This window comes from Balaenoptera ricei, chromosome 19 (genome assembly GCF_028023285.1).
Source record: "Balaenoptera ricei isolate mBalRic1 chromosome 19, mBalRic1.hap2, whole genome shotgun sequence".
NCBI lineage: Eukaryota > Metazoa > Chordata > Mammalia > Artiodactyla > Balaenopteridae > Balaenoptera > Balaenoptera ricei.
This window is the reverse complement of record NC_082657.1, coordinates 12,811,727-12,838,843: the sequence shown is the minus strand read 5'-3', so window position 1 is coordinate 12,838,843 and position 27,117 is coordinate 12,811,727. Positions and strand designations below refer to the sequence as shown.

General features: G+C 51.2%; 1 protein-coding gene across 1 annotated transcript in view; it reads left to right on the top strand.

Annotated features, from left to right (window-relative positions):
* SPTBN4 (spectrin beta, non-erythrocytic 4) overlaps nt 1–27,117 on the top strand; it is a 73,686-nt gene that overhangs the window by 36,855 nt on the left and 9,714 nt on the right. The window contains exons 18-27 of the mRNA XM_059906121.1: nt 2,622–2,712; nt 6,162–6,308; nt 7,755–8,018; nt 18,983–19,207; nt 20,168–20,257; nt 22,862–23,140; nt 23,233–23,363; nt 24,229–24,433; nt 24,830–25,210; nt 26,494–26,738. Coding sequence (XP_059762104.1) covers nt 2,622–2,712; nt 6,162–6,308; nt 7,755–8,018; nt 18,983–19,207; nt 20,168–20,257; nt 22,862–23,140; nt 23,233–23,363; nt 24,229–24,433; nt 24,830–25,210; nt 26,494–26,738 — 2,058 coding nt within the window. The remainder of the gene's footprint in view (nt 1–2,621; nt 2,713–6,161; nt 6,309–7,754; nt 8,019–18,982; nt 19,208–20,167; nt 20,258–22,861; nt 23,141–23,232; nt 23,364–24,228; nt 24,434–24,829; nt 25,211–26,493; nt 26,739–27,117) is intronic.

The window sequence follows — 27,117 nt, the reverse complement described above, 5'->3', positions numbered from 1 at the left end:
TGATCTAGGGTCCTCCGCTCCAGGCCTGGCCCCTTCCTTCTTTTACCCAGCATTTCTTGAGTGTCTGCTCTCTGCCGGGCTCTGCAGAATGAGGAGGAGGAGGGGCCTGGAGGGCTGTTCCTTCTGAGTCATGCCTTCATTCCTTTGCAGTCATTAATGGCTCCTTTCATTCTATTGTTTATTCATTTATTCTTTTTAAAAATATTTATTTATTTGGCTGCGCCGGGTCGTAGTTGCAGCACGTGAGAGCTTCGTTGCCGCGTGCGGGATCTTTAGTTGCGGCATGCGGGATCTTTAGTTGCGGCATGCGGGATCTTTAGTTGCGGCATGTGGGATCTTTAGTTGCAGCATGCGGGGTCTAGTTCCCTGACCAGGGGTCGAACCCGGGCCCCCTGCATTGGGAGCACAGAGTCTTAGCCACTGGACCACCAGGGAAGTCCCTATTCATTTATTCTTCAGCCAATTAAGCAAGTACTGAGTCCATGCTGTGTTCCAGGCCCTGTGTGGGGCAATGCTGGGCGCGCAGCGGTGACCAGGACAGAACACGATTCCTGCCCTCATAGAGCTCGCGTGCTGTCTGACAGGCATGGCCCAGAATGGTCAGGGCCAGGATGGGAGAGATGCAGAGGGCCGTGGGAGCCCTGGGGTCAAACAGGGCCAGGTCCTAGTCCCAGCTCTGCCTCTCAGCCTGTAGATTCAGAGCAAGTCACTTCTCTCTCCACGAGCCTCACCTCGCCTGGAACCTGGCCCAGCCCTGCGTGCAGGGCGCTCTTGCATCTTGTCTGCATTCGGCACATGAGGCTCAGAGAGGGGAACAGACTTGCCAGAGGTCACAGCTCTTTTCTCACCCTCCCGGAAACAAGGGATTTTCCTCATCCCTAGGACTGATGCTTGACAAGTTGGCTGGTGAAGGCCTGGAGGGATTGAGACTGGTTCAATTTCAGAGGCATTTCCTATTTCCTGGTTCCTGAGCTGAGTCTTGGCAGGAGGGAGTACATATTTTGCTTGTCTCTGGCCCTTCCATCCAGCTCTGCCCTTGGTTCTCTCTGTAACTTTCTCCCACACACTCCATCTCTTTGCCTCCATCTCCCTGTACAACTATGTATCTCTATTTCCTTGTCTCTCTCTCCTTGTTTTGTCTACCTATATCTGCATCTCTCTGTCTTTTCTTCTGCCTCTCTCTCTCTCTCTCTCTCTCTCTCGGATATTTTACTTTTATTTCTGCCCTCCCTCTTTCTTTCTGCCTCTCTGTCTCTCTTGCTTTCTTTCATTCATAAAATATGTGTTGAGCACCTACTGTGTGCCAGCTCCTTTTTCTAGGCATTGGGGATACAGGTGTGAGCAAAACAGACAAAAAATTCCTGCCCTCATGGAATGACATCCTGGGGGGGAGACAGACAAGAGAAATATGTAACATATACAGTGTGTTAGATAGTGTTAAGTGCAAAGGAGAAAGTTAAAGAAGGAAAGAAAGCGAGAAAGTGTTGGGGAATGATCAGGAGGGGTCTCGCTAAGAACGTGACATTTGAGTACACTTTGGGGGGAAGACCATTCCAGGCAGAGGAAACAGCCAATGCCAAGGCCCTGAGCTGGGAGTTGCTTGTTCAAGGCACAGCAAAGAGGGACCCCCTCAGCCCTCTCCACCAGGCCTCTTGGGCACTTTGCCCTGCACTGTGGGCAGGAGGCCAGACTGCCTGGGGCTGCGGTGCTTGCTGGCTCCGGGGTGGCGGGGCTGGGGTCCAGCCCGGCCAGTTCACTTAGGCCAAGGGCCTGCCCCTCCTTGCCTCCGTGTGGCTCCAGCTGCATCTATCCATGCCCTGCTCTCATCCCTCTCTCCAGCTCTGTTGCAGCCTTCTGTCTGTCTGGCTGTGTCTTTTACTGGGGGCATCTGGCCACTTCTCTTCCTGTCCCTTTTTGGGCTGTCCCTCCCTGGACCCTCTCTGTCACTTTCCTTCCCTCTGCTTCCTGTCTACTGCTCTCCTCTCTGTCTATCTCTCTCTCTGTCTCTGGCACTACCCTTGCTTCATTTCTTTCCTTGTGTTTTCCTATTTTCTCTGTCTCTGGGTCTCTTTCTTTGTCTGTCTCTCGTCCAAGTCTCTGTCAATCATTCCCTCTTGAAGTCTTTGTTTCTCTTTGTCTCTGGTCCTGTACCTGTATGTGTTCCTGTTTATCTCTCTAAGCCTTTGCATACCCCCCCCCATCAATCTATCTCTCCCTCCTGATCTCTCTTTCTCCCTAGGTGTCTCTCATTCTCTAAGTTTTTATCTCTCTCGGTATCTCCTACACTGTAGGTCTGTTATCTCTCTCTATGGGATTGTGTCTCTCTAAGGGTATTTCTTTCTTTTCAGATATCTGTCTGTCTCTGTCCCTCTCTCTCCCATTCTTTCTCTCCCCCGCCTTCCTCTCCCTCCCTCCTCTCTCTTCCTCCCCCAGCTCTGTCCCTGGCTCTGCCCCCACTGATGTTTCTTTGCCTTTACTCCCATCCCTACCTTGCTCTCTCCTCTTCCTCGCTCGTACATATGCCCCAGGTTCCTAGCCCTGCCAAGCCTGACGCCCTCACAGCCTTACTGCCAGCGCCCCCAGACACAGGCTTCCCCCAATTCCTATCTCCCCACCCCCAGGAGCCAAGAAAACCAACTACGGGCCCAGCAATGGATGCAGAAGCTACACGACCAACTTGGGCTGCAGCACTTCCTCCGAGACTGCCACGAGGTAGGAACTCCAGCTGTGCTGGGGCACAGGAACTTCTTTCTTAGGCAGGGAAGTGCTCCAGGACTGAGGCGCAGTGGGGGAGGAGACGCCCCGTCTAAATGGGTCGCGGAGCGATGTTCACCTCGCGCCGCCAGGAGGCGTGCGGATCCTGGCTTCAGTGCGCATGCTCCTCAAGTCTCCTCCACCCACGCGCTGGGGAAGGAGGGAGGGGCCTTGGGCGCCCCTGGCAACGGCGCGCGTCCGCGCCCACAGGTCCCGCGGAGACGCGCGCTGATCTCACCTTTCCCCGCCGGAGATTCGTGAGAAGCTCTCTGCTGGGGAGAGAGGGACGGGAGACAGGAGAGGGATGGGGGGAGCCGTGGGTGGACCAGAAGCCCAGAGCGCAGCTTCGGTCAGAGACAGTCCCCGACCAAGCCTTCGCCCCTTTAACAGTGTCCAGGAATCAAGCTCTGCCCCTTTAGAGATGAGCTACACAACCGTTAGGATCGCCCCAAATCAGAGGTGGTCCAGGTCCCGTTCTCCATTAGAGACAGCTCAGGAGATACGCTGCCTTTCTCTCCTTACCCTGCATTCCATAGAAACTATTCTGGACCCTGACCACATAAGAGATGGCCCCATGAGAGATGGCCCAGTAAACATTTTCCTAATCCCAAACAGAGATGGTCCTGGTCTCATCTATCTACCTGACTCAGGATAATTAGTACCCCCTCCGCGATGATACAGTACTTAAGTTTCCCCCAACCAAAGATGGTTCAGGAACCAGGTCCGAATCTCCCCAATTAAAGATGATTTGATTCCCCCCATGGTGAACCCCCATGTTCTCCCCACACATTAAATGGATAAGGGCTTCCATATTCCCCCTCCCAACTCAAGTCCATTAGAGATGGGTCTGGGACTCGAGCCCACTAGAGATGAGTTCAAGAACCCCCTGTCCCCCTTCTTCCCACTGGAGATTATTCTGGACTGAAGTCTTATAAGAGATATTTCCGGCTCCCTCCCATATTTTTCACCCCTGCAGAGCTGAGGTAGCCAGGAATCTGAGCCTCTTCCCACCCCACCTCACCCCCTCACATAGCTGAGGTAGCCCAGGCCCCAGCCTACCCCCTCTCCCCCCCCCCCGTTTGATTTGGCCCAGGAGCCCCTTCCCCCTCTCTTTAGATTGTTCTGGACCAAGCAGCAATCATCTGAGATGGCGCAGGAACACCCCCCCCTCCCCATGCTTTAGAGAGGGTGATGATTTCTCCTCTACGCGCATCTGGGACCCGGCAGAGAGGCGGGCACGTAGGCAGGCAGGGGGCGCGCGCGGGCGGGCGCGCTGCCGCTGCGCGGTGGCGGGGGATGGGGCGCGTGTCCGCCGGAGACTCAGCCGTCACCACCGCTGCCGCCGCCGTCGCGGTAGAGGGGCGAGAGCCCGCCCGCCCGCTGCAGGGACCGCCCGCCAACGCCTCCGCCACTTCAGGTCTCGGGGGCGCCCAGGGGAGGGGGCTGACGCGCACCCCCGCCGAGGCGGGCGGGGGAGGGGGCTTGGGCGCGTGCTCGCCCACCCGCCGCGGGAGGGAGGGGCGCCGGCGGCGCGGGGGCGGGTCGGTAAGGCGCAGGGACCCCAGCCCTGGGGAGGGGCCCGGATGCCGGGAGCTGTCCGCGGTGCTGCTGCGGGCCGGACTGAGGGGCCGGGTCCCAAGGGAGAGTAGCGGAAAGGAAGGACTTCTAAGGCTACTCCTGGGGTAGTGTGGATTTGCCCTGGGGGTTAAGGGGGTCCCAGCCTCTCTAGGGGCCTCTGCTCTGGGTAATGGGGCATCTGAGATTTTCCCTGGGGTTGGGGGACTCTTAACCTTTGGAGAGATTCTTCCCTGGTTCTTGCAGAATCTGTGTTAGCCTTAGATGATGGGGGCGAATCATTTTTGCGGGGGTCTGCCTTGGGCGATGAGGGTCTTGGACTTGCTCTGGGTTTGGAGGGCTCTGACATTTGGGAGCTTTTCCCCTGGGTTGTTGGGGACTCTGGCTTTGCCCTCAGTGATGGGGGTCAGTCACTTTTGGGGGGCTTTTACCTTGATGACAGAGTACCTCTCCTTCAGGGGCTTTGCTTTCCCTATGAGCTGTGGCTGCCATTGGCAAACTCTTCCCTGCTTGTCGGGAATCTGATAGCACTGGGGGATTCAGCATTTGACTTGGCTCATGTGTGTGTCTGTGTGTGTATGAGGGAGTATGACGCTGTCCTGGACCTCTGGGGAGCACATGCTCAGGGGACATGGAGTGGGGTTTGGTCGACTGTGAATTTGTCCTTGGCTATGACTGTAAGCCAGAGTCCGTGGTTTTTTGTTGTTTTTTTTTCCAAGAGGGAGGAGGAGGATCTTGTGACTGAAGGGGGAGGAGAAAGGGGAGGAGCAAACTGCCCAGGTGCCAGGTTTGGTCATGAGTGGGGAGGTTCCTGCTTGAGGTTGTCCCTCATTGGGAGGGAGGGGTGTCTCAGAAAGCAGCCCTGTGACTGGTCCTGCTGAGGGTAGTGAAAGGGGCCCACTCCTGTTGCTTGCATTTGGGATGACTGGTTTTGTTGGTGAGTGGGGGCACTAGAACTGGCTTTAGTTTGGGAGGGGGGGTTGGCTACGGAGGTTCTATCTCGTCCATGCTGGAGAGTCTGATGCTAGATTTGTAGCAACTCATTTGGGATAGACTCATTTGGGGAGCCAGAAGGTGGCCCTGATGCTTGCATTTGGGGGGTTGGCTTTGGTTGGGGGCCAGAATGCATCATGGTTTTGGCGAACTGTGGTCTTGGGCTGGATCCTCAAGGCTGGATTTGGGGAGTCCTGTGGGCTCATTAAGGAGGCTGGATCTGGGTTGCAGGGGATGGGTCTACCCCACATTGGAGGGATGGTTTGGAGGGAACTAGACTTGGCACTAGTTGGGAGGTTTTTTAGGGGTTCATCTGGCCATATTGGGGGTCTGGGACTAGATATGGGGGCTTCACCTGATACCTTTGGGAATGGGTTGGAGATCTTGAATTGGTCATTATTGGAGGTGGCTAAGACTGAATTGAAGGGTCTAAGGATTGCTGGGGGTGAGGGGTGCAATACTGAATTGGAAGTGAGCTAAACTAGGTTGGAGGGCTTGTTTTGGAGGGCTGATTTGGCTATGAGTGGGAAGACTGGCCCAGGAACCCTACCTTGGGGCTTAGGGCTTATGAGGAGTTGAGAAGGGCTGCCCTGAGGACAGAGGGCTAAGAGATGATGCATTCTGGGGACCCTTTCATCCATCCCCTACTCCCTAGGAAAGGGCTTAAGCTGCACACCCCTGCCATAAAGGCCTCACTTGCACAGCTTTTTCCATCCCACCCTTCTCTCCCTCCCCAGTCCTAGAAGCCTAGGCCCTGAACCTGGGACGTTGTGGAGGGGATGGGGGGGGCTATGGCAGGTTGTGGGGAATTGGCTGAGCCCCTCCCCCGTCCTGCACAGCTGGATGGCTGGATCCATGAGAAGATGCTGATGGCGCGAGACAGCACGCGGGAAGACGGCCACAAGCTGCATAAGAGATGGCTCCGGCATCAGGCGTTCATGGCAGAGCTGGCTCAGAATAAGGAGTGGCTGGAGAAGATTGAGAGGGTGAGTATGCAGAAGGACCCGCTGCCCATGCCAGGGGCCAGGGGCCTCCAGGGAACCCATGTCTCACCTCCTTCACCCTCCACTGCCAGCCTGCTCTTCTCATACCCCTGAACTGGTTCAGATAATTTCCACATCTGCTCCTAGTTTTGTGGCCTTGAGTAATTCATGTAACCTCTTTGAGCCTCAGTTTGCCTGTCTATAAAACGGCCAACATCTCTTCTGAATGGTTGTTAAATATTTCACCCCTTCTTATAATCTCCCCCACCAGGCTTCCTTCCACACCATTTGGAGCATTTAAAATAGAAAGTCAGGTAGTCAGGTTGGGGCAGCCCTGGGAAGCTGGGGTTAAAGTGAACATTGGGTTCCTACAACCTTGGGTTCTCATTCTGTCTATGCCTGTTACCAGCTCTGGGGCCTTGGGGGAATTGTGTTAACTTCTTTGAGCCTCAGTTTGCTCTGCTTTATTTTTAATTTTTAATTTAAAATTTTTTATTGAAGTATAGTTGATTTACAACGTTGTGTTAGCTTCTGGTATACAGCAAAGTGATTCAGTTATATATATGTATATACATATATACATACATATACATATATATATATATTATTTTTCATATGGTTTATTACAAGATTTTGAATATAGTTCGATGTGCTATACAATTGGACCTTGTTGTTTATGCTCTGCTTTAAAATTAGGAAATAATAAATATAGACTCTTGAGTACATAAAGTGCTTAACACAAGGCCAGGCACCTAGGAGCTGTAGTTGCTATGGTATTGTTATTTTTAATATGTAATATGATATATGTGGCTCTAGGCCAACATATATTGGAGCTTGACTTCAGCTTGGAGGGACCCAGGCAGACTTTTGCTCTAAGCATCAACATCCTAAACTGCCCCTAGACCTGCTGCCCTGGATCCCCCCACTCTTTTCACTCAAACAGAGGCACCCAGGTGGGTCTTAAACCATTAAATGGCCACCGATGCCCCATAATGGTGGCACGTGGCAAAGCCACTCTCCTTGACTTTGAGTTTAATGGAGGTTTGTTCTCTCTGCCTCTCTCTCTCTCTGTCTCTTTCTTCCATCTCTGTCTCTCGCTCCCCTTCTCTGTCTTATGGTCCTCTTCCCATGTTCTAACTTTGTGCACGTCTCTGTATCCATCACTCTATGGCTATCTGTCTCTCTCTGTCTCCTTCTCATGCCTCTGTGTTGTCTGTCTCCCTCCCCACACCTCTGTCTATCTGTCTGTCTCTCCTCGTCTCTCTTCCCATGCTTGGTGCTTTCTCTGCAACCACCCCTCATGTCTCTGTCTCTCTGTGTGTCTCCAACTCCTTGATTCTGTCTCTCTCTCCTCATCTCTCCCTATGTTCTGCTGCCCCCATATTTCTCTGTCCCTCCCCACCATCCACTCCCTCCCCCTCATTTCCTGCCTCCCATCGTCTGGGGCAGGAGGGCCAGCAACTGATGCAGGAGAAACCAGAGCTGGCAGCCTCGGTGCGGAAGAAGCTGGGTGAGATCCGGCAGTGCTGGGCGGAGCTGGAGAGCACCACCCAGGCCAAGGCGAGGCAGCTCTTTGAGGCCAGCAAGGCCGACCAGCTGGTGCAGAGCTTCGCTGAGCTGGACAGGAAGCTCCTTCACATGGAAAGCCAGCTGCAAGATGTGGACCCTGGTGGGGACCTGGCCACTGTCAACAGCCAGCTCAAGAAGCTGCAGGTACGGCCTGGCTGACACAGACGGGGGCTTTCTAAACACAGTGGGGCCAGAGTCAGGGTCAGATCCCACTTGAGGTATTTCAAACAGAGGGGATTTTAAGATAGGGGTTTATTTCAAATGTGTTAGAAGAGCTGGAAACAGAAAGGGAATACTGAGGCAGTCCAGCTAGTAGCCACTGTTGGAAGCACCCAGCACCCCTAGGGCAGGGGGTACAAAGGGGGAGGAAAGATTTAGAGCCAAAAAGCAGTAGGTAGATAACAAGCACACTGAGGGTTTTCCAGGACCCTGACACCTGTTTCCTGGATGGAGAAACCAAGGCCCAGAGGTAGGGGGCTGGCTTTGCAAAGAATAATAACAGCATTCATGGGACTTCCCTGGCGGTTCCATGGTTAAGACTCGGCACTCCCAGTGCAGGGGGCACGGGTTCGATCCCTGGTGGGGGAACTAAGATCCCCATGCCACTCGGGCGGCCAAAATAAATAAATGAATAAAATAACGGCATTCATGGAGTGCTTCCCCCACCAGCCTCTGTGCCGAGCTCTCACTGACTCCTCCCAGCAACCCTAAGAGACTGGTACTGTTATTATCCCCCATTTGACCAACGGGGAAACTGAGGCATGGAAGGTAGAGCGCTTGGCCCAAGGACACACAGCTAGCCAGTGTCTCCATTACAAAACAGCGGCTCTTAGAGAACAGACACAGTGTCTGCTTTATCTCTGCTCCTAGCCTGGCAGCCTGTGGTGCTTGGTATCTTAACTGTTTGATGCGCTGACTGGAGGTGCGAATGTAGGAGTTGCGTCTCACCTCCCAAGGTGTGACAACTCCTGCCTTTACATCCCAGGAATAATGCCTGAGGCTCTGGGATGTGAACTAATGGCCCAGGGTAGCCAGTGGCAGAGCTTGGATTCAAATCCAGGTCCCTCAACTCTTCACCACTCCTGCATAGTTATGCTTCTAAAGTGCTTGACATAGTGCCTGGCAAAAAAAAAAAAAAAGTCGACTGATAATAAAAGCACATGACACTAATTAGTATTTATTCAGTTATCTATGCAGCAAATCTTTATTGAGCACCTATGTCAACACGCTAGGCACTTTTCTGGAATACAGCAGTAAGCAAAACTGACAAAAACTTATGGCCCCCGTGGGGCTCACATTCTGGTGCGGGAGACGGGCAAAGACGCAGAGAGCAACAGATCTGAATAGGATGTCACGAACATCATTGCTTTCTGTACCCCAGCGGTTCTCAACTGCCCTGTCTCCAGGATCCCTTTACCTCTTACAAATCACTGAGATCCCAAAGAGCTTGTTTGCATGTTTAATATTTACTATATTAAAAATGAAAACTGAGACATATTTAAACGATTGATTTGTTTTAAAACAACAACAATAAATCAATCACATATGAACCCCAAAGCATTCTTTTATGAAGAATAACTATATTTTCCAAAACAACAAAAAAATGTAGGCAGAAGATTGGCATCGTTTTCAACGTTGCAGCTCCCTTTCATGCCTGGCTTGAAAGAGCACTGGAGGGAATTCCCCTACGGTCCAGTGGTTGGCACAGGTTCGATCCCTGGTCGGGGAACTAAGATCCTGCATGCCACCCGGTGTGGCCAAAAAAAAAAAAGAGCACTGGCTTCTCACCTCTGCTTCTGCATTCAGTGTCTCTTGCAATAGCACTGGTCATACGGTCCTTGTAAAACCCTGCTGTGCACCTGGAAGAGAATGAGAGGGATGAAGGCAAATAACAGCTTAGTGTTTTTTTTAAACCATGTTGTAACCGTGCAGACCCCTTGAAAAGATCTTGGGAATCCCCAGGAGTGCCCGGACCACACTTTGAGAACCGCTGATCTGTGTTCTGTGCCAGCCACTGATAACCTGTCCCTCCTCCCCAGCAGCCCTACGAGGGAAGTGCTGTGGTTTATCCTCACTGGACATGTGAGGACACCACGGCACAGAAAGAGTCCTGGCTCTCCCAAAGCCACACAGCCACCAAGTGGCCATTCAGGACTACATTTAGTTCCCATCCACCCTCCTCCCTCGATACTCCCAGACCATAGTGGGGAACATGACCCTCTCACTGGCCTCTGAAAAATCCATCACTGCCTGAGGTCCACACTGCGTTAGCTGGGCAGACAGTGGTCACACAGGGATGACTCGGTCCCAGGTCTGCTCTGAGGGATCACCTGGAATATCGGCAGAAAAAAGTGGTGGCCTGGATGGTCAGACAGAGGAGGGGGCAAGGAGTAGTAGCAGCCAGGGGCCAAGTGATGAAAGCCCTAAGGGGTGGCAGACAGACCTGGGTTCAAATCCCAGCCAGGGCGCAAGTGTAGTCCCTCTCTGAACCTCTGTCGTCCCTTCTTAAGTAGGACTGCCTCAGCGCGGGCATCCCAGGGCCAGGTGAAGGTGTGCGCTGGGATGTGGTGAGTTCCCAGCAAATGGGGATCTGTGACTGTCAGGGTCCCAACAAGGAAACAGAAGGCATGCTCCACTGAGGACGATTTGAAGAGGGCCTGTCGAGAGTCTTGACAAAGGTGTGAGCAGGGAATGGGGAAGCCTTGGGGCCAATTGCAGGGAGCTTCACTTCCGGGCAGGGGTGAGGGGGGTGGGGGAGGACAGGGGGGTGCAGAGTCGCCTGGAAGGAGCGGGGACCCTTAGGCAAGAATGGCCGCTGCTGCGGGGAGGAGCCGGGAAATGATAGGTCCGCTCCCCTTAGTTCACAGGACGTACTTCATGGGTGCAGTCCCACGGGACCCCACACTCGGTTTTGTGCTCTGCTCTCCTGTTTTGAAATTCTTTTGGCCGTGCCGCGGAGCATGCAGGATCTTAGTTCCCCGACCAGGGATAGAACCCGTGCTCCCTGCAGTGGAAGCGTGGATTCTTAACCACTGGACCGCCAGGGAAGTCCCTGTCCTGTTTTGAAATTCTTAACATTTGAATCAAGGGACCTGCATTTTCATTTTGCACTGGGCCCTGCAAATTATATAGCCAATCCTGAGCCCAGCCCACCTGGAAGCCAGAAGGCAGGGGAGCCAGTTGCTGCGGTCCATACAGGTCAGCCCACCCCACTCCGCCCCCGCCGACCCCGGGGCACAGAGCAGGATGGAGAAGCTTAGACTGTGGGTCAAGAGGGGCAAATGGAGACCTCCAGCACAGCAGCAGCTATTACTAGGATTATTCATTGTCTTAACGATGATTACTAACTCTTCCTCAGCAGTTTATTGCAGTGAATAAAAGCACAGACTCAGGACTCAGCAGGTGTGGGTTTGAATCAGAGCTCTGCCACTTACTAGGTGTGTGATGTTAGGCACGTGGCTTTGCCTCTGGTCTGAGCCTCAGGCACCTCCTCTGTGCAAAGGGAAGGACCCTAATGCTAAGCCATTTGGTGACAGCGGGACTCTGGGTGGCAGTACATGCCAAGGTCAAGGCCATGGATGCTGGAGCCTGGCTGCCTGGGGTCAAGCCCAGCTCTGTGACTTACCAACTGGCTAACTTGGAAATATGTCTCTTTTTGTGTGTCAGTTTCTTCTTCAGTCAAGTGGACATAATAACCGTAGTGATTTCATACGAACATTGTAAAGATTACAAGACATACTGCATGATGTAGTTTCAGAATTGCTGACCCAGCAAATCTAACCAAGAGACAGTTCTTGCTTACAGGTTTTAAATTTTTAATTGTCTTCCGCCAGAGGGCACATCGTCACTATACTGTGTTCAAAAGTTGGGTTATTTCTCTGCCTTCCATAGATTATGTTATTTATGTGAAATAGCTGTTTCATTTGTTTCTGATTATATTCCAGTTTGGCACTTCCCCCCATCCATGTAGCTTTTAAAAAATGTATTTGGCGGGGCGGGGGGAGGTGCTATATGAGACAGTAATATAGTGCCGAAAGTTAGAACTGTCAGTTTATAGCTCACCTGGTTGTGACAGATTGCTCGCCTGAGTCCTGATGCCATTTAATGCTCTCGCCCCAGCAGCAAATGAGAGCTCCTGTTTCTACACATACTTGCCAACACTTGGTGTTGGCAGACTTTTTAGATTTTTTTCCCAGTCTGGTGAATAGGCAGCGTATCTCACTGTGGTCTTTGCATTTGCATTTTGGGGGGAACTGGTGACCTTGAGCATCCTTGTCTCCCTTTTTGGCCACTTAGGTTTCAGAGGGAAGGTTTGGGGCCTCCTGCCCTAGCCAAGTGCAGAGCCGGCTCTTCCCTCCACATGGAGGGGGTTAGGCCCACCAAGCCCTGGGGACCAGGAGGTGAGGTCCCCATTGTTTAAGGGAGAGACTGAGGCCCAGGGCGGATGAGAGCCTGGGTTGGGGGGGTCATGCAGCGATGGGTAGGCCCAGCATAGGACTCCTGGCCCCTTTCCCCAGCAGAGGGAGCCCGAGGTGGGGAGTGACTCAGTGGGCCAAGGCCCCCATATGGAGTCCAGCTGGGCCTCAGGAGCTGCCACTGGGGAGGGGAGCGGCCTCCCAAGGCCCTGCTGTTCCCTGGGGCCTGCCTGAGATCCCAGGCACTGGGCATATGCAGGAGGGACGGGGTCGGTCCAGCCGGGCACATCTCCTGGCTGCCCTACCCCTCAGGGCACCAGGGCCAGGCTGGGCTGCGGGAGGTGCTGGCTCGGGGTCTGAGGGGGTGTAGCTGTGAGAGTGCTCCCTCCCCCCTCTGCCTCACTCTGGGCCTGCCTCCCAGTCGTGCTCCCTCAGTTCCTCTGTGTCTCTGTTTCTCTTAGTTTTTTTCTCTCTCTTTCTCACCTGTTTCTCTGTCTCTCTGTCTCTGTCTCTTAATCTCTCTCTGTCTTACTCTCTCACTCTCTTCTCTCTGTCTCTTTTCATTTCAGTTCTCCATCTCTGCCCCCCTCCCTTGATCTCTCCTCATCCCTGTGTCCTCGTCGTGTCCTTCCCCTTGTCCCCCACCCCAGCTGCTGCAGCAGCCTTCCTGGAACCCCGCCTCCCAGGTCTAGGCCATGTGACCCAGAGTCCTCCTTCAGGGCCTCCTCCAACTGTCTTTCCCGGCTGAGGGGCCAGATGGTAGAGTCCCAAACCCCTGCTTTCCCAGTCCCCAGGCGTCTGACCAGCTGGCCTGGCTCAGCCATGGGCTCTTGCTTGGGGAGGGAAGCGGGGAGCTGGTCTCCTGCCATCTAAGGGGGACCAGTCAGGGGAAGATGCACTTGGAGTCTTTGCAGCCGCTGAGCTGAGTCCGTAAAGACTACCTCCCACCCTAAGCCAGGCTCTTTTCTCTGGCCGAGAAAACACCCTCTTCGCCCCTTTTCATTCTTTGCCCCACATTTCTTCATCTAGCTCATCATGGCCCAGAGTCAGGAGCTACACAGTCCAGGGTTTGAACACTCGTTCTCCTACTGTGTGACTGAGGACAAGTGACCCCACCTTTCTGAGCCGCGTCATCCCCAATTACAGAGAAGCAGAGTGACTGAGGGCCACTAGGGTTTCGTGGTCACGTGGTCCTGGGTTCAAATTCTGGTTCTGGCAGTTTTTACTCTGGACCAGGCATTGATCGTCTCTGAGCCTCAGTCTCCCCAGCTGGAATATGGGAAGAACAGCAGGTGGATCCGAGTAGGAATCAGGTTGATGTGGGGGTCAGGGCTTGTGTGTCACCATGCAGCAGAGCGCCTGCAGCTCTTTTGGAAGTAGGCTCTTCTGGTTTTTGTTTGTTTGTTTTGGTTTTTACCTTTAATGTCTTTTTAAATTTTTTTTATTTTTTATTTTTTTTGGCTGTGCTGCGCGGCTTGGGGGATGTTAGTTCCCCGACCGGGGATTGAACCCAGGGCCTCAGCAGTGAGAGCACGGAGTTCTAACACTGGACCACCAGGGAATTCCCAAAATACACACTCTTAAAGAGTACAATTCAGTGATTTTTAGTGTATTTACAAAGTCGAGTGACTCTCACCACTATCTAATTCCAGAACACTTGCATCACCCCAAAGAGAAACCCCGCACCCATTAGTTCCCTCTACTAGTCTACTTTCTGTCTCTACAGATTTGCCTATTTTGGACATTTCGTATAAATGGAATCGTACAATATATTGTCCTTTGTGTCTGGCTTCTTTCACTTAATGTTTTCAAGAATCATCCATGTTGTTCCTTTGGTTTTAACGTTTAAAGCTAGTTTACTTTTTTTTAAAATGCTAACCTTTAATACCAAGAGAAGCAGAAGAGCATGGTGACCAATCCAACAAACAAAATCAACAAACATTTATGGAGACTTACTCTGTGCCAGGCATGGAGCCAGGAGCTGGGCTCCAGTTGTGAACAATACAAACATCCCCATCTTCCCTGACCTCATATGCTGTTGTGAGGATTAAACTAATTCATTCTTGTCAAGTGCTTAGAGCTTAGAGCAATGTGTTACCCATTATTGCTGTTATGGCAAGAAGTTCAAACAGAAGGGTATGATGTGAAAAGTGAAAAGCCTTCCTTCCGCCTCCACATGCAAGCCCCACTCCGCAGGGATGTAACTGCTCTCAACTGTTTCTCCTCTATCCTTCTAGAAATATACTATGCATACCCACACACATACACGTGACATACAGACTATAGTGAAGCTTGCCTTTTCACTTGACAAAACACCCTAGGCATCCTTCCTTGTCACAAAAATCTAGGATATAGTCTGTCCTTTTAAACTGTTGCATGGTATTCCAGGGGTAGTTTGACAATGTCATTAACCAGCCTTTGAGAAACCTTCGGGCTGTTCCCAATCTTCTGCTAGTATAAATAATGCCACAACAGACATCCCTGTCCATATGTATTTGAGCCTGTGTGCAAATATTTCTGTAGAAAATAATCCTCAAAGTAAAATTTTGGGACCAAAAGGTGTATGCATTAAACTTTTTGATAAATATTGCCAAGTGTTCTCCTGAAAAGGCAGTGGACACACCTGCAATGTGATACCCATCCACCTCCCCACATGGTTACCATCATTAGGTATTAGCAAGCTTTTTCATCTCTGCTAATCTGAGAAGTGAAAGATTCTGTTTTGTAGTTATTTGAATTTGCATTTTCCTAAACATTGAAGGAGGCTGAACATCTTTTCATGTGTTTAAGGACCATTGTACTTCTGTATCCTTAGCCCATGTTTGCAGGAAAGAATACACATTAAATGGGTGTTCAAAATATGTGGCATTTTTGTAGAAGTAGAAAAGTGGCAGCCCCTGGAATTATTCCATCTCAGGTCACACGACCACTTGCTGGAGAGGTGGTAGAGGAGTTTTCATTTCATGGGGAAGTGGAACTTACAACCTTCATATTTCAGACTATATTTGAAAGTTTCCTGAATTCTAATGCATTTTTATTTTTCTACACATCACTACAATGTTTTTCTTAGCGAAAAACTTTTGGGGATGCCTATTTCATTTTTCTTTGATTTCTGCCACTTATAATTGTGCCTTTAAAATTTTTTCCATTGTACATGGTTTTGACTTGTTATAAGGTTTGATTTTTACCCATTTTTATGATTCCTACAGATTGTGAACTGTATCAGCTGGGATTCTTTGGGGTGCAGTTCATAGGACTTAGGCTAAAAGGGGACAGTGTCGGCTCACATAGCTGGAAGATCCAGGGGGTATGAGATTGGGGCATGGCTGCATCAGTTCCTCAAATTCCGTTCTCAGGAATCTCTCTGTCTTTGTTTCTGCACCTGCTTTTCTCTGTGTTGGCCTCGTCACTGGGGAGCCTGTTGCCTCTCGGCGGCAAAATTGTCTCCAGTATCCCCGGTCTGTGTTCTTCTACCTTTAGGAATACAATGAGAAGGAGACCACCCCTTTTTTTTTTTTTTTTTTTTTAAACATCTTTATTGAAGTATAATTGCCTTACAATGGTGTGTTAGCTTCTGCTTTATAACAAAGTTAATCAATTATACATATACAATATGTTCCCATATCTCTTCCCTCTTGCATCTCCCTCCCTCCCACCCTCCCCATCCCACCCCTTTTGAGCTCACACACCTTTCCAGCAAAAGTGGGAAGAGTTTTCATTGGCTGACTTAGGTTACATACCTTCTCTTACCCAATCCTTGTGGCCAGGGTGATTCAGCGTTCTCATTGACCAGGCCTGAATCACATGGCCATTATTGGGCCGCTTGGTTTCATCAGCCCCTTAGGAAGCCGGAATAGTTTTCATTGGCCCAGCTTAGGTAATATGACCATCCCTGACCCTGTGTTCTGATTGGCCAGGTTTAGATCATGTGGCCACCTTGGCCCTCTAGGTTTTATTAGTTCCTCAAGAAGTTCAGGACCTGAGAGCGGGTTTTCAGTTGCTGCAAAGGAAGGGACGGATGTTAGGCAGGCAAAACCAACCCCTCTGCAGTACAGAACCTTCCAACAAAAGTCTTGATTTGGTTCTTAAGTTTCCAGCTTTGGGTTGCAGTCTTTTGCTGTAATCTGTTACCACTTAATTTCATTATTTTGTTTTCTTTTCTAGATTTCCCCCATCTGTTTAGAATCACACAATACATACAATTTTTTTTTGGTAAAAGATCCTACTAACCTAGAAATCTTCGGTAAAACATAAAGTAGCACTTCAACATGCCTCCGGATCCCACACTCCAAAGGGAACTTCAACTATTATTTGGTGTGCATCCTTCTAGATCTCTTTCTATGTGTTAATAGATGTACCTATATGGATTACTGATGGTTTTATTTTCTTTGTATTTCATGCTTAATTTAAATTCTTGAATAAATAAATATCATGGTTCAGACACCAAAAACTATATAAAAAATCCTATGTGAAAAGTCTCTCCTTCATCCCTGTCCCCATTCACTAAATTCTCATCTCCTCAATAGGTACCATCTGTTATTAATTTCTTGTTTATTCCAGGGAATTTTTATGCATGTGTAATCCACTACAAATATCTATTCATAAGTATGTTCTAAAATTTTTTTCCTCTTAACAGTAAACCTTGGGTATTATTCAACACTGATGTGGATTTGTTTAACCGTTTCACTCTTGATGAGCATCGAGGTTGTTTCCATTTTTTTTTTCCCCGTTATAAGCTCTGCTATGATGAGATCTTTGGACAAACATCTCTGCTATGATGAACATCCTCGGACAAATATCTTTGTGCATATGTGCCAGTGTTTCTTTTTTTTATTAATTAAGTTTTATTATTTATTTTATTTATTTTATTTTTGGCTGCGTAGGGTCTTCGTTGCTGTGCACGGGCTTTCTCTAGTTGCAGCGAGTGGGGACCACTCTTCATTGAGGTGTGCGGGCTTCTCATTGCGGTGGCTTCTCTTGTTGCGGAGCATGGGCTCTAGGCGCGCGGGCTTCAGTAGTTGTGGCATGCGGGCTCAGTCGTTGTGGCTCGCGGGCTCCAGAGCGCAGGCTCAGTAGTTGTGGCGCACAGGCTTAGTTGCTCCACAGCATGTGGGATCTTCCTGGACAAGGGCTCGAACCCGTGTCCCCTGCATTGGCAGGCGGATTCTTAACCACTGCGCCACCAGGGAAGTCCCTGTGCCCGTGTTTCTTTAAATACATTCCTAGAAGTGCAAGTGCCAGTGCTGGATCAAAGCATTTTGACACATATTGCATTTTAATAGGACCTGCCAAACTGCCTTCCAGAAAGGCTCTACTAATTTACACCACCACTGACAATGGCTGAGTGTGCCCATCTCCCTGTATCTTTGCCAACACTAGATATTATTGATCTTTTAAATTTTTGCCAATCTGATGAATAGAAAAGGATACCTTGTTTTAATCTGTATTATCCTGCTGATTAGTGAGACTGGGAATCTTTTCGTGCGCTTATTTTTTCTTCTTTGTGTTGCCTGTTCACATCTAATGCCCATTTCTCTTTTGGGCAATCTCTCTTTGCTGATGTCATTCATTTGTGCATTGAACAAACCGCAATTGAAGGCCTATTACATGCTGGACACTGTTCTAGGCACTTGGGAATACAGAGGTGAATTGACACAGCCTCTGCCCTCATGAAGCTCACATTCCAGAAGCAGGAGACCAATAAAAAAAGGCCTCACAAGTAAAGACAGTTATCCGATGGTGGTTAAGTGCTGCAGAGACAAAGGAAGCAGGATAAAAGGGAATTCTTTTACTGTTAAAGAAACTAGTGCCTTGCTCTAACACACACTATTTTTCCACCTTGTCACTTGCCTTTAACTAAATCTAGAAATTTTGGTTGTAGCAAAAGTATTTTTTTTAAACGAAAGTATTTTTTGTGGCCAAATTTATAAATCTTCCCCTTTACGGTTTATGTGCTTGGAAAGATTTTCTCCATCCCAAGATTATAAAAGCATTTGCCCCGGTTTTCTTAGTATGCCTTATGGATTTACTTATTCCACTTAAGTCTTTAATCCATCTGGAATTATTTTCAGCATAAAGAGTGAGAAAGGGATCCAGCTAAATTGGTCAGCGACTTGGCCCCTGACCATTCATTGAATAACCCATCCTTTCCTCGGAGGTTGGAAATGGCATCTATAAACTGTATGAATTCTCCTGTGTATTTGGGTCTGCTTTTGCCCTTTCTGTCTATCCCTGTGGCACATCAACCATTATAGCTTTGTATTTATTTTTGATATTTGGAAAGGTTGACTCTTTGGACAAATTACCTAACTTTTCTGGGCCTCAGTTTCCTCCTCTGTATCATAGGGATACCACCAACCTCGAAGGGTTTTTCTGAGAACTAAATGGGCCACTTTAGTCCAGGGGGTCAGGAAAGACTCTTTGAAAAGGTAACAGCTGAGCTGAAATCTGATTGACTGGGAAGAGCATGCCTGACAGAGGGGAATAGTTACGGCAGAGGCCTTGAGACAGGAACTAGCTTAGTGGCTTGCAGGATCAGAGAGGAGGGCAGCGCTTCTGGAAGGAATTGGGCCAGGGGAGAGTGGAATAGTGGGCCTCGACCAGAGGTTTGGCTGTCACCATAAAGGTCCTGGAGAGCCACAGCGGGATCAGGAGGGAGGGTGGGGCCTGCTGACCCTACCCTTGTCCCTACAGTCGATGGAGTCTCAAGTGGAGGAGTGGTACCGCGAGGTGGGAGAGTTGCAGGCGCAGACGGCGGCGCTGCCGCTGGAGCCGGCGAGCAAGGAGCTGGTGGGCGAGCGGCAGAACGCGGTGGGCGAGCGCCTGGTGCGTCTGCTCGAGCCGCTGCAGGAGCGCCGCCGCCTGCTGCTCGCCTCCAAGGAGCTGCACCAGGTGGCGCACGACATCGAGGATGAGCTGGTGAGGATCCGCTCGGGGATCTGGGGCGGGGCCAGGATAAGAGGAGGGGTGTGCGAGGGTGGGGCGGGGCATGAGGCCAGAGGCGGGCCAGTGGGCAGAGGGGGTGGAGACTGGGATGGGGGCGGGGCCATGGGACTTAGGAGGGTTCAAGGGTGGAGATGGCTGAGGGACCTATCCACTAATAAGCAGATAGACTCACTCAGTCATTCAGTCCTTAACGTTTTCACTTATTCACTCATTCCTTCACTCTTTCAAATTTCATTAACACTTTCAATCACTCATTGATTTATTCATGAAGTTATTGATTTATTCATCCACTCATCCTTTATTCCTTCTTTCACTCATTTACTTATTATTCACTTACTCACTTGTCACTCATCCATTCATTTCCTCATTCAGTCATTCACTAATTTGCTCATTCACTTGATCATTCTGGGCCCAACCCTGTGCTTACATGATGCTAGGTCACAGGAGTGACCGAGGCAGACCCTGTTCCTGCCCACAGATGACTCAGAGTCCAAAGGGGAAAACAGACTTGTCCTAAGTCAGTGACAACCCAGTGTGGTTAGGAATGTGATGGGGGAAGCAGGGGGCTGTGAAAGCCGGGAGGAGGCATCTAGCCAAGTTCCAAAGTCAGGGAGAGCTTCCTGGAGGAGGGGATGTCTGAGCTGAGACGTGAAGGAAGAGTGCATATGAGGGAGCCTGCTGAGGGAGTGGGAAGGGAATTCCAGAAAGCAAGACCTGCCTGTGCAAAGGCCAGAGGTAAGCATGAGCCTGGCTCGAGTGCAGAGAGCAAGACAGAACATGTCCAGAGGACGCTGAAGACATGAGCAGACTTTTAGGTGAGGAAGGGCCTTGGATGCTGGGAGGGCTTGGATGCTTACAGTTTAGTTGGGAGGGAGGGGTCCTTGCCCTGCTCCCTGTGTCCTTCCCTTGACCTGCTCCCTGATTCCTCTCCAGGCATGGGTCCAGGAGCGGCTGCCACTGGCCATGCAGACAGAGCGAGGCAGTGGTTTGCAGGAGGTCCAGCAGTACATCAAAAAGAACCAGGTGAGCAGAGCCACGGCAAGGGAGTGGGTTAGGACACATTTGGATACGAATGATAGAAAACAGCTCAAGGTGGTTAAAGCCAAAGAGGGGAATTTATAGGCTCTTGTAATTGAGGAGACTGTGGACCGCAGATAGATGCAGCAGGTGCTTCCAAGATGTCATGAATCTCTCATTTCCATATATATTTTTTTCCTGTTAGCTTTGTTCTCAGGCCAGCTCTCCTCTCCTGCTGGTAAAAGAACTCCAGCAGATTCAAGTTTATATCCCACCAGTAAAACTGAAGAGAATTTTTCTCTCTCAATAATTTCAGCAGTAGTCCCAGGAATAACTCTTTTGGGCTCAACTTGAATCACATGTCCACGCTGAACTAATCATGGTGGCCAGGGATTTAGACAGCTCTGAATGGCCTGGTCTGGACTAAGGACTCACCCTTGGAACCTGTAGGTGGGGTCAGCCTTAACTTTATCTGGGCTGAGATGGAGACAAGGGGATTCTCCAAATGAAAATTAGGGTCAAAAAAAAAAAAAAAGAAAATTAGGGTCCTGTGACTAGAAGTAAGGACACTGGCTATTGGGCCACGAAAAAGAAAACAAACCAACAAGAACCGCAGACACCTATAGGGAGAGAGGACAGAGATAATCGGAGGGCTGACACCTACACCGAGCACAGTGGGGGGCTTCTGAGCCGCTAAATATCTCTGGACCTTTATTTACCTCTCTGAGACTCAATTTCCACATCTAAATAAGTAGAGACTTGGTCTAGAGCCGTGGTTCTCCAATTGCTTAGGGAACCTTTTTGCAGAGGAACCCAATTGCAGAGGAACCCTTTGATCAAAGCTGCTCTTTCACCAATGCCCGAAGTAAGACATATATAAGAGGGATAATAATAATACAGTGATGGGACCTCCCTGGTGGTCCAGTGGTTAAGACTCTACGCTTCAAGAGGGAAGGGATATGGGAATATATGTATACATATAGCTGATTCATTTTGTTATACAGCAGAAACTAACACACCATTGTAAAGCAATTATACTCCAATAAAGATGTTAAAAAAAAAAACAACTCCCATCCCCCCCAAAAAAAGACTCTACGCTTCCACTGTAGGGGCACGCACAGGTTCGATCCCTGGTCGGGGGAACTAATATCCCGAATGCCACGCGGCACGGCCAAAAAATAATAATAATAATGATAACAATAATAATAATACATTGATTAAAGACTTACTATGTGCCAAGTACTGTCCTAGGGGGTTATATCAGTTATTTAATTTAATCTCCACGATAACCCTGTGAGGTAGGTATTGTCATTACCACCTTTTATTTTTAAAAAAATCTAAGTTGGGAGAATAGGGCATTGAAGGATGGTGGGAAGGTGAGTACAGAAATTATTTTGGAAAGATTCGTGATTATGCTGCACTTGGTGGAATTCTTTAAGAGGCTGGAGTTTTTCTTTGATTTTTGTTTTTCTATCTTGATGAAAATACTCCTGGCTGTCAACGGTGTTGGGAACAAACAAAATGGGCCCCTCGTTTTCACAGTTGAGGAAACTGATCAAGTGCACTTAATGCTTAAAACTGGGGGAGCTCAGCTGCGTGTGTGAGAGAGTGCTGGCTACACGGGGGCCGTTAAACAAATAATAGCCACTGATGTTGACTGAGCACCTACTGCATGCCGGACACAGTTCTAAGGGCTCCACAGTACAGCAGCCCCACAAGGGAGATATTAGGGGGCCACCGCTAGCCGTGTGCCTTCAGCAAGTTCCTCAACCTCCCTGTGCCTCAGTTTCCTCATCTGTAAAATGAGAATGATAATGATGTCTGGCTCCTGGCGTTGGAGTGAGGAGTAAATGAGTGGCTGCAGGGAATTCCCTGGCAATGCAGTGACCAGGGCTCTGCGCTTCCACCGCGGGAGGCACAGGTTCGCCCCCTAGTGGGGAACTAAGACCCTGCATGCCGTGCGGTGTGGCAGGGGAAAAAAAAAAAAAAAAAAAGAGTGGCTACATTATGCAAAGCCCTTACTTAGCAAAGTGTCTGGCAGGCACTTGGTGTTGGCTATTATTATTAACTCCATTTACCAGTTGGGGTAACCGAGGCATAGGAGAGGTTAACTAAAGTACTCAGCAATTACAGAGCTGGTGGAGAGAACCTTCTGGGGGTGATGGAAGAATTCTGTATCCTGATCTGGGTACACAGGTGTATAATGTGTAAAAATGTGTTGAGCTGTACCCCTAAGATTTGTGCACTTCACTGTATGTAAATGATACGCATGTAAATGATACCTGTGTTTAGGCCTGTGTTGAAAGCATTAGGGGGGTAATCTTGTTATCATCGGGCATCTTGTTTGAGAGCAGAGTCTCTGGATCGAGCCTCCTGTGTTCAAATCCTGTCACCCCCTTACTAGCTGCTTGTTCTCTGGCAACGTACTTCACCTCTCCGTGCCTGTTTTCCCACATGCAACGTGGGGGGGGATGAGTGAGCGAGGAACCGCAAAATGCTTAAGTGGTGCCCGGCACGTGGTGGGCCATCTGCGGCTGTTTGTTATCCTCTCCTGGGCGGCGCCAGTCGTGGAGGCGCCCTCTGAACGCTCCTCTCCACTCCCACCCCCAGGGCCTGCGGCGGGAGATCCAGGCGCACGGGACGCGCCTGGAGGAGGTGCTGGAGCGCGCGGGCGCCCTGGCATCGCTGCGCAGCCCCGAGGCTGAGGCCGTGCGCCGCGGCCAAGAGCAGCTGCAGAGCGCCTGGGCCGGACTCCGGGAGGCGGCCGAGCGGCGGCAGCAGGTGCTGGACGCCGCCTTCCAAGTGGAGCAGTATTACTTCGACGTGGCCGAGGTGGAGGCGTGGCTGGGCGAGCAGGAGCTGCTCATGATGAGTGAGGACAAGGGCAAGGTGCGCCCGGGCTGGGGGTGCGGGGGGGCCTGGGGGCGCTGGAGCCCGGGGCCGGCCCCTGCCGCCTCATCGCGGGCGCCGTGTGCCCCCAGGACGAACAGAGCACCCTGCAGCTGCTCAAGAAGCACCTGCAGCTGGAGCAGGGCGTGGAGAACTACGAGGAAAGCATCGCGCAGCTGTCGCGCCAGTGCCGGGCGCTGCTGGAGATGGGGCACCCGGACAGGTGGGCGGGCGGGGGATCGGGGCCACGCGGGGGCCGGGCCGGTTCTTAGGGAACGGTCCAGCAGGATCTGGAGCTTCGCTGTTGGAAACTGGGGCAAGGCCAGGATTGGACATTGGGGTGGGAGGGGTCCCTCATTGCCCGGGCTGGTGCTTTCGGATTTTGGCGAGTGGCTGGGGGCCGGGAAGAGAGGAGTGCTGTGCAGGGATGTTGGAGGGGGTGGGGCCGGGAGCACTGAGATTTAAGTGTAGGGGAGGGGGGTGATGTCTAGGTCTGAGGGGAGAAGTAAGAGCTCAGGACAGAGAAGGGTCCTCTCCCTAGGACAGAAAAGCCTGGAGCACTGTGATTGGGCGTGGCCTGAGACCTCTTGGACAGCGGGTCACATGGCCTCCCTGAGTTTAAGTGCAGGGCCCACATCTAGGAGGCTGGGCCGAGGGCTGAGATCTGAGACAGAGGCACAGAGCTAGACCTCTGTCCGCCTGAGCCTGGAGACTGGGACTGGAGGTGAGGTGGGTTGGCTGGGGACCCAAGTAGGGGATCTGGAGTCCCACTCAGGTCGCTGGAGGGGCCAGGTGTGGGACCACAGACTGGAAGGCTGGGAGGGGGTGAGAGGGGCTGATGAGCTTATCAAGCTTAGGAAGGCAGAGTTTTCCCTGAGCGCTGAGATGCAAGTGCTGGGTTGGCTGCATCCAAGGCTTGCAGAAGAGAGTCCCGCCTGAAGGAGTCTGACGGGACTCAACCCTGCCTGAAGGGTGGCCTGCCTGAAGGGTTGCACAGCTCTGCCCTGAGCGGGGGGTGGCACGGGGTCAGAGCTCTGTCCTGGAAGTCTCAGGGGGCTCCATCCCTGCCCCTCCCTGTCCCCCAGCAGCGAGCAGATCAGCCGGCGGCAGTCTCAGGTGGACCGCCTGTACGTGGCACTCAAGGAGCTGGGCGAGGAACGCCGGGTGGGCCTGGAGCAGCAGTACTGGCTGTACCAGCTCAGCCGCCAGGTGGACGAGCTCGAGCACTGGATCGCAGAGAAGGAGGTGGTAGCTGGCTCGCCTGAGCTCGGCCAGGACTTTGAGCACGTCACGGTGAGCAGCATCAGGAATGAACAGTGAGCCAGTGGCCACTGTGTCTGCTACTAAGGTTCTCTGGGCCTCAGTTTCCCCATCCATAATAGGAGAATTGTAATAGCACCACCTCATGGCTCTGTTGAGACACAGATGGATTAATATAACGTAAAGCCCTTAGGACAGTACTGAGCACATACAGGGCCTAACACAGTGTTATTATTCTTATCATCTTATTTTTATTATTGTTGTTACTATTATCGCTACAGAATGAGTGCTAAGTGTCGGATATTTTTTGTTCTGATTGTCATCATTAGTGTTGTTATTATTCTCACCCGCCACAAGATGGGGGGTTGGAGGGGGCTGGCGTGGACAGCACCTTTGCCCACACTGGGCCCCCCCATTTCCTGGTGGCAGGTGCTGCAGGAGAAATTCTCGGAGTTCGCCAGTGAGACCGGCACGGCAGGGCGGGAGCGGCTGGCGGCAGTGAACCAGATGGTGGACGAGCTGATCGAGGGCGGCCACACAGCGGCGGCCACCATGGCTGAGTGGAAGGACGGGCTGAACGAGGCCTGGGCCGAGCTTCTGGAGCTGATGGGCACCCGGGCCCAGCTGCTGGCCGCCTCTCGGGAGCTGCATAAGTTCTTCAGCGATGCCCGAGAGCTTCAAGGACAGATCGAGGAGAAGCGGAGGCGACTGCCTCGCCTGACCTCCCCGCCTGAGCCGAGGCCCAGCGCCAGCTCCATGCAGCGGACCCTGCGCGCCTTTGAACATGACCTGCAGCTCCTCGTGTCCCAGGTGGGGAGCTGGCGGCCAGGAGGGGCAGGTGGGAGGGCCTGGACGGTGTGACCAAGGGATGGGGGCAGCAGAGCAGGCAAAAATCAGGCTGTGGACCATACTGAAATTAGATGGTGGGATAGATAGAAAACAGACCATGGAACAGGGAGAAATCACATGATGCGGCAGGTAGAAAATGGACTGATGGCATGCCGCATAGACTCAGACAGTGACAGAAGAAAAGTGGTATAGCATGCCTGATAGAAATTAGACAGCGTTTCCAGTGGAGACTGGGCAGGGGTTCTCCTAGAAACTGTTACTCAAATCCAGATGGAGAGTCTAAAAGGAATTGGGAGGGCGTTGAGAGAAATTTGGCTGTGGGGCAGATAGAAATTAGGCAGCAGGTCTCTGATAGAAATCACATTTTCCTCGAAGAAATTTGGTGGGTTTGGATTTAATGAATGGAAATCCAAGCTAATAGGAATCAGGCAGTGGGTCTGATAGGAATTAGGAGGTGGATCTGAGAAATCAGATGGAAATGAAGCTGTGGGCCTAATAGGACTCAAGCAGTAGAACTGAAGGAAATTGGGTTGCAGGTCTAATGGAAGGTAGAAATTGGACAATTATTTTATATGCATCGTACAGAAGACTGTTAGAAATCCGGCAGAGAGACTGATAGTGATTACATGGTGGATCTGATACAAGTATGGTGGTCCCTCCAAAAGAAATCAGGTGGTTGAGCTCATGGAGAGTGGGCAGTGGGTCTAACTCACACAGCAGAACCAGTGGAAATTGGGCAGGAGACCTGATAGTAATTGAATAGCGATTCTGAAGGAAATTGGGTAGGAGGGAGTGGGTCTGGAAAAATTGAGTGGAAAATATTGGACAGCATGTCTAATAGATGTCAGGGTGGAGGAAGGGTTTCCTGAAAGAAACAAGATAGAGGTGGGCCTGAAAAAATGAGGTGGCAGACCCAATAGAAATAGAGCTCTCAGACTAAAAGAAATCAGACAGTAGACTGAAAGAAACCTGATGGTAGGCGTAAAAGAAGTCAGAATGCAGGTAAGTCAAAGAAACATCAGGCAGCAGACATGAGAGAAATATGGTAGTGGGTCTAAAAGAAGTCAGAAAGTGGGAAAGTCAAAAAGAAATCAGGCAGCGGATAGGAATGAAACCCAGTTGGAATCTCAAGGGTGCAGGCTCCTTACTTCTTTAGGCTCTGCACCCAGCCAGCAGATGTGGGAAAGGGAGGGTGGAGCCTGGACCCCGTGGAGGGCTGGTGCTCGACCTGGCATGCCCCTCAGGTACGGCAGCTCCAGGAGGGGGCAGCCCAGCTGCGGACGGTGTACGCGGGCGAGTACGCGGAGGCCATCGCCAGCCGGGAGCAGGAGGTGCTGCTGGGCTGGAAGGAGCTGCTGGCAGCCTGCGAGGACGCCCGCCTGCACGTGAGCTCCACGGCCGACGCCCTGCGATTCCACAGCCAGGCCCGTGACCTGCTCTCCTGGATGGATGGCATCGCCGGCCAGATTGGGGCAGCTGACAAGCCCAGGTGCCCCTCATCCCACCTCGGGCTTCTTACCTGCCTTCGGGCAGCCACCCCCAGCCCATCAGCTGTCCCCTTCCCGTAAAAAAATCACAATAGCCAATACCTGTGCGGCACCTCTACCTACCATGCACTCTTCTACATGCTTCTTGTGTTTTAAGACCCCTTGTCAGGCCTGGCACTGGGGCCCAGAGCACAGTGCGTCCTCCTGCCTTTGTGGAGGTGTCGCAGCATGGGATGGGCTGACGCAAGATAGGGACAGGGAGGTGTACTGGGGGCTTAAGCTAGTAGGCACTGATTTATTGCTCACATAACGGTTCGATGTAAGTATCCAGCAGAAGCCTGTCCCACGGTGATTGGGAGCCCTGGGGTGATTTGCTGGACC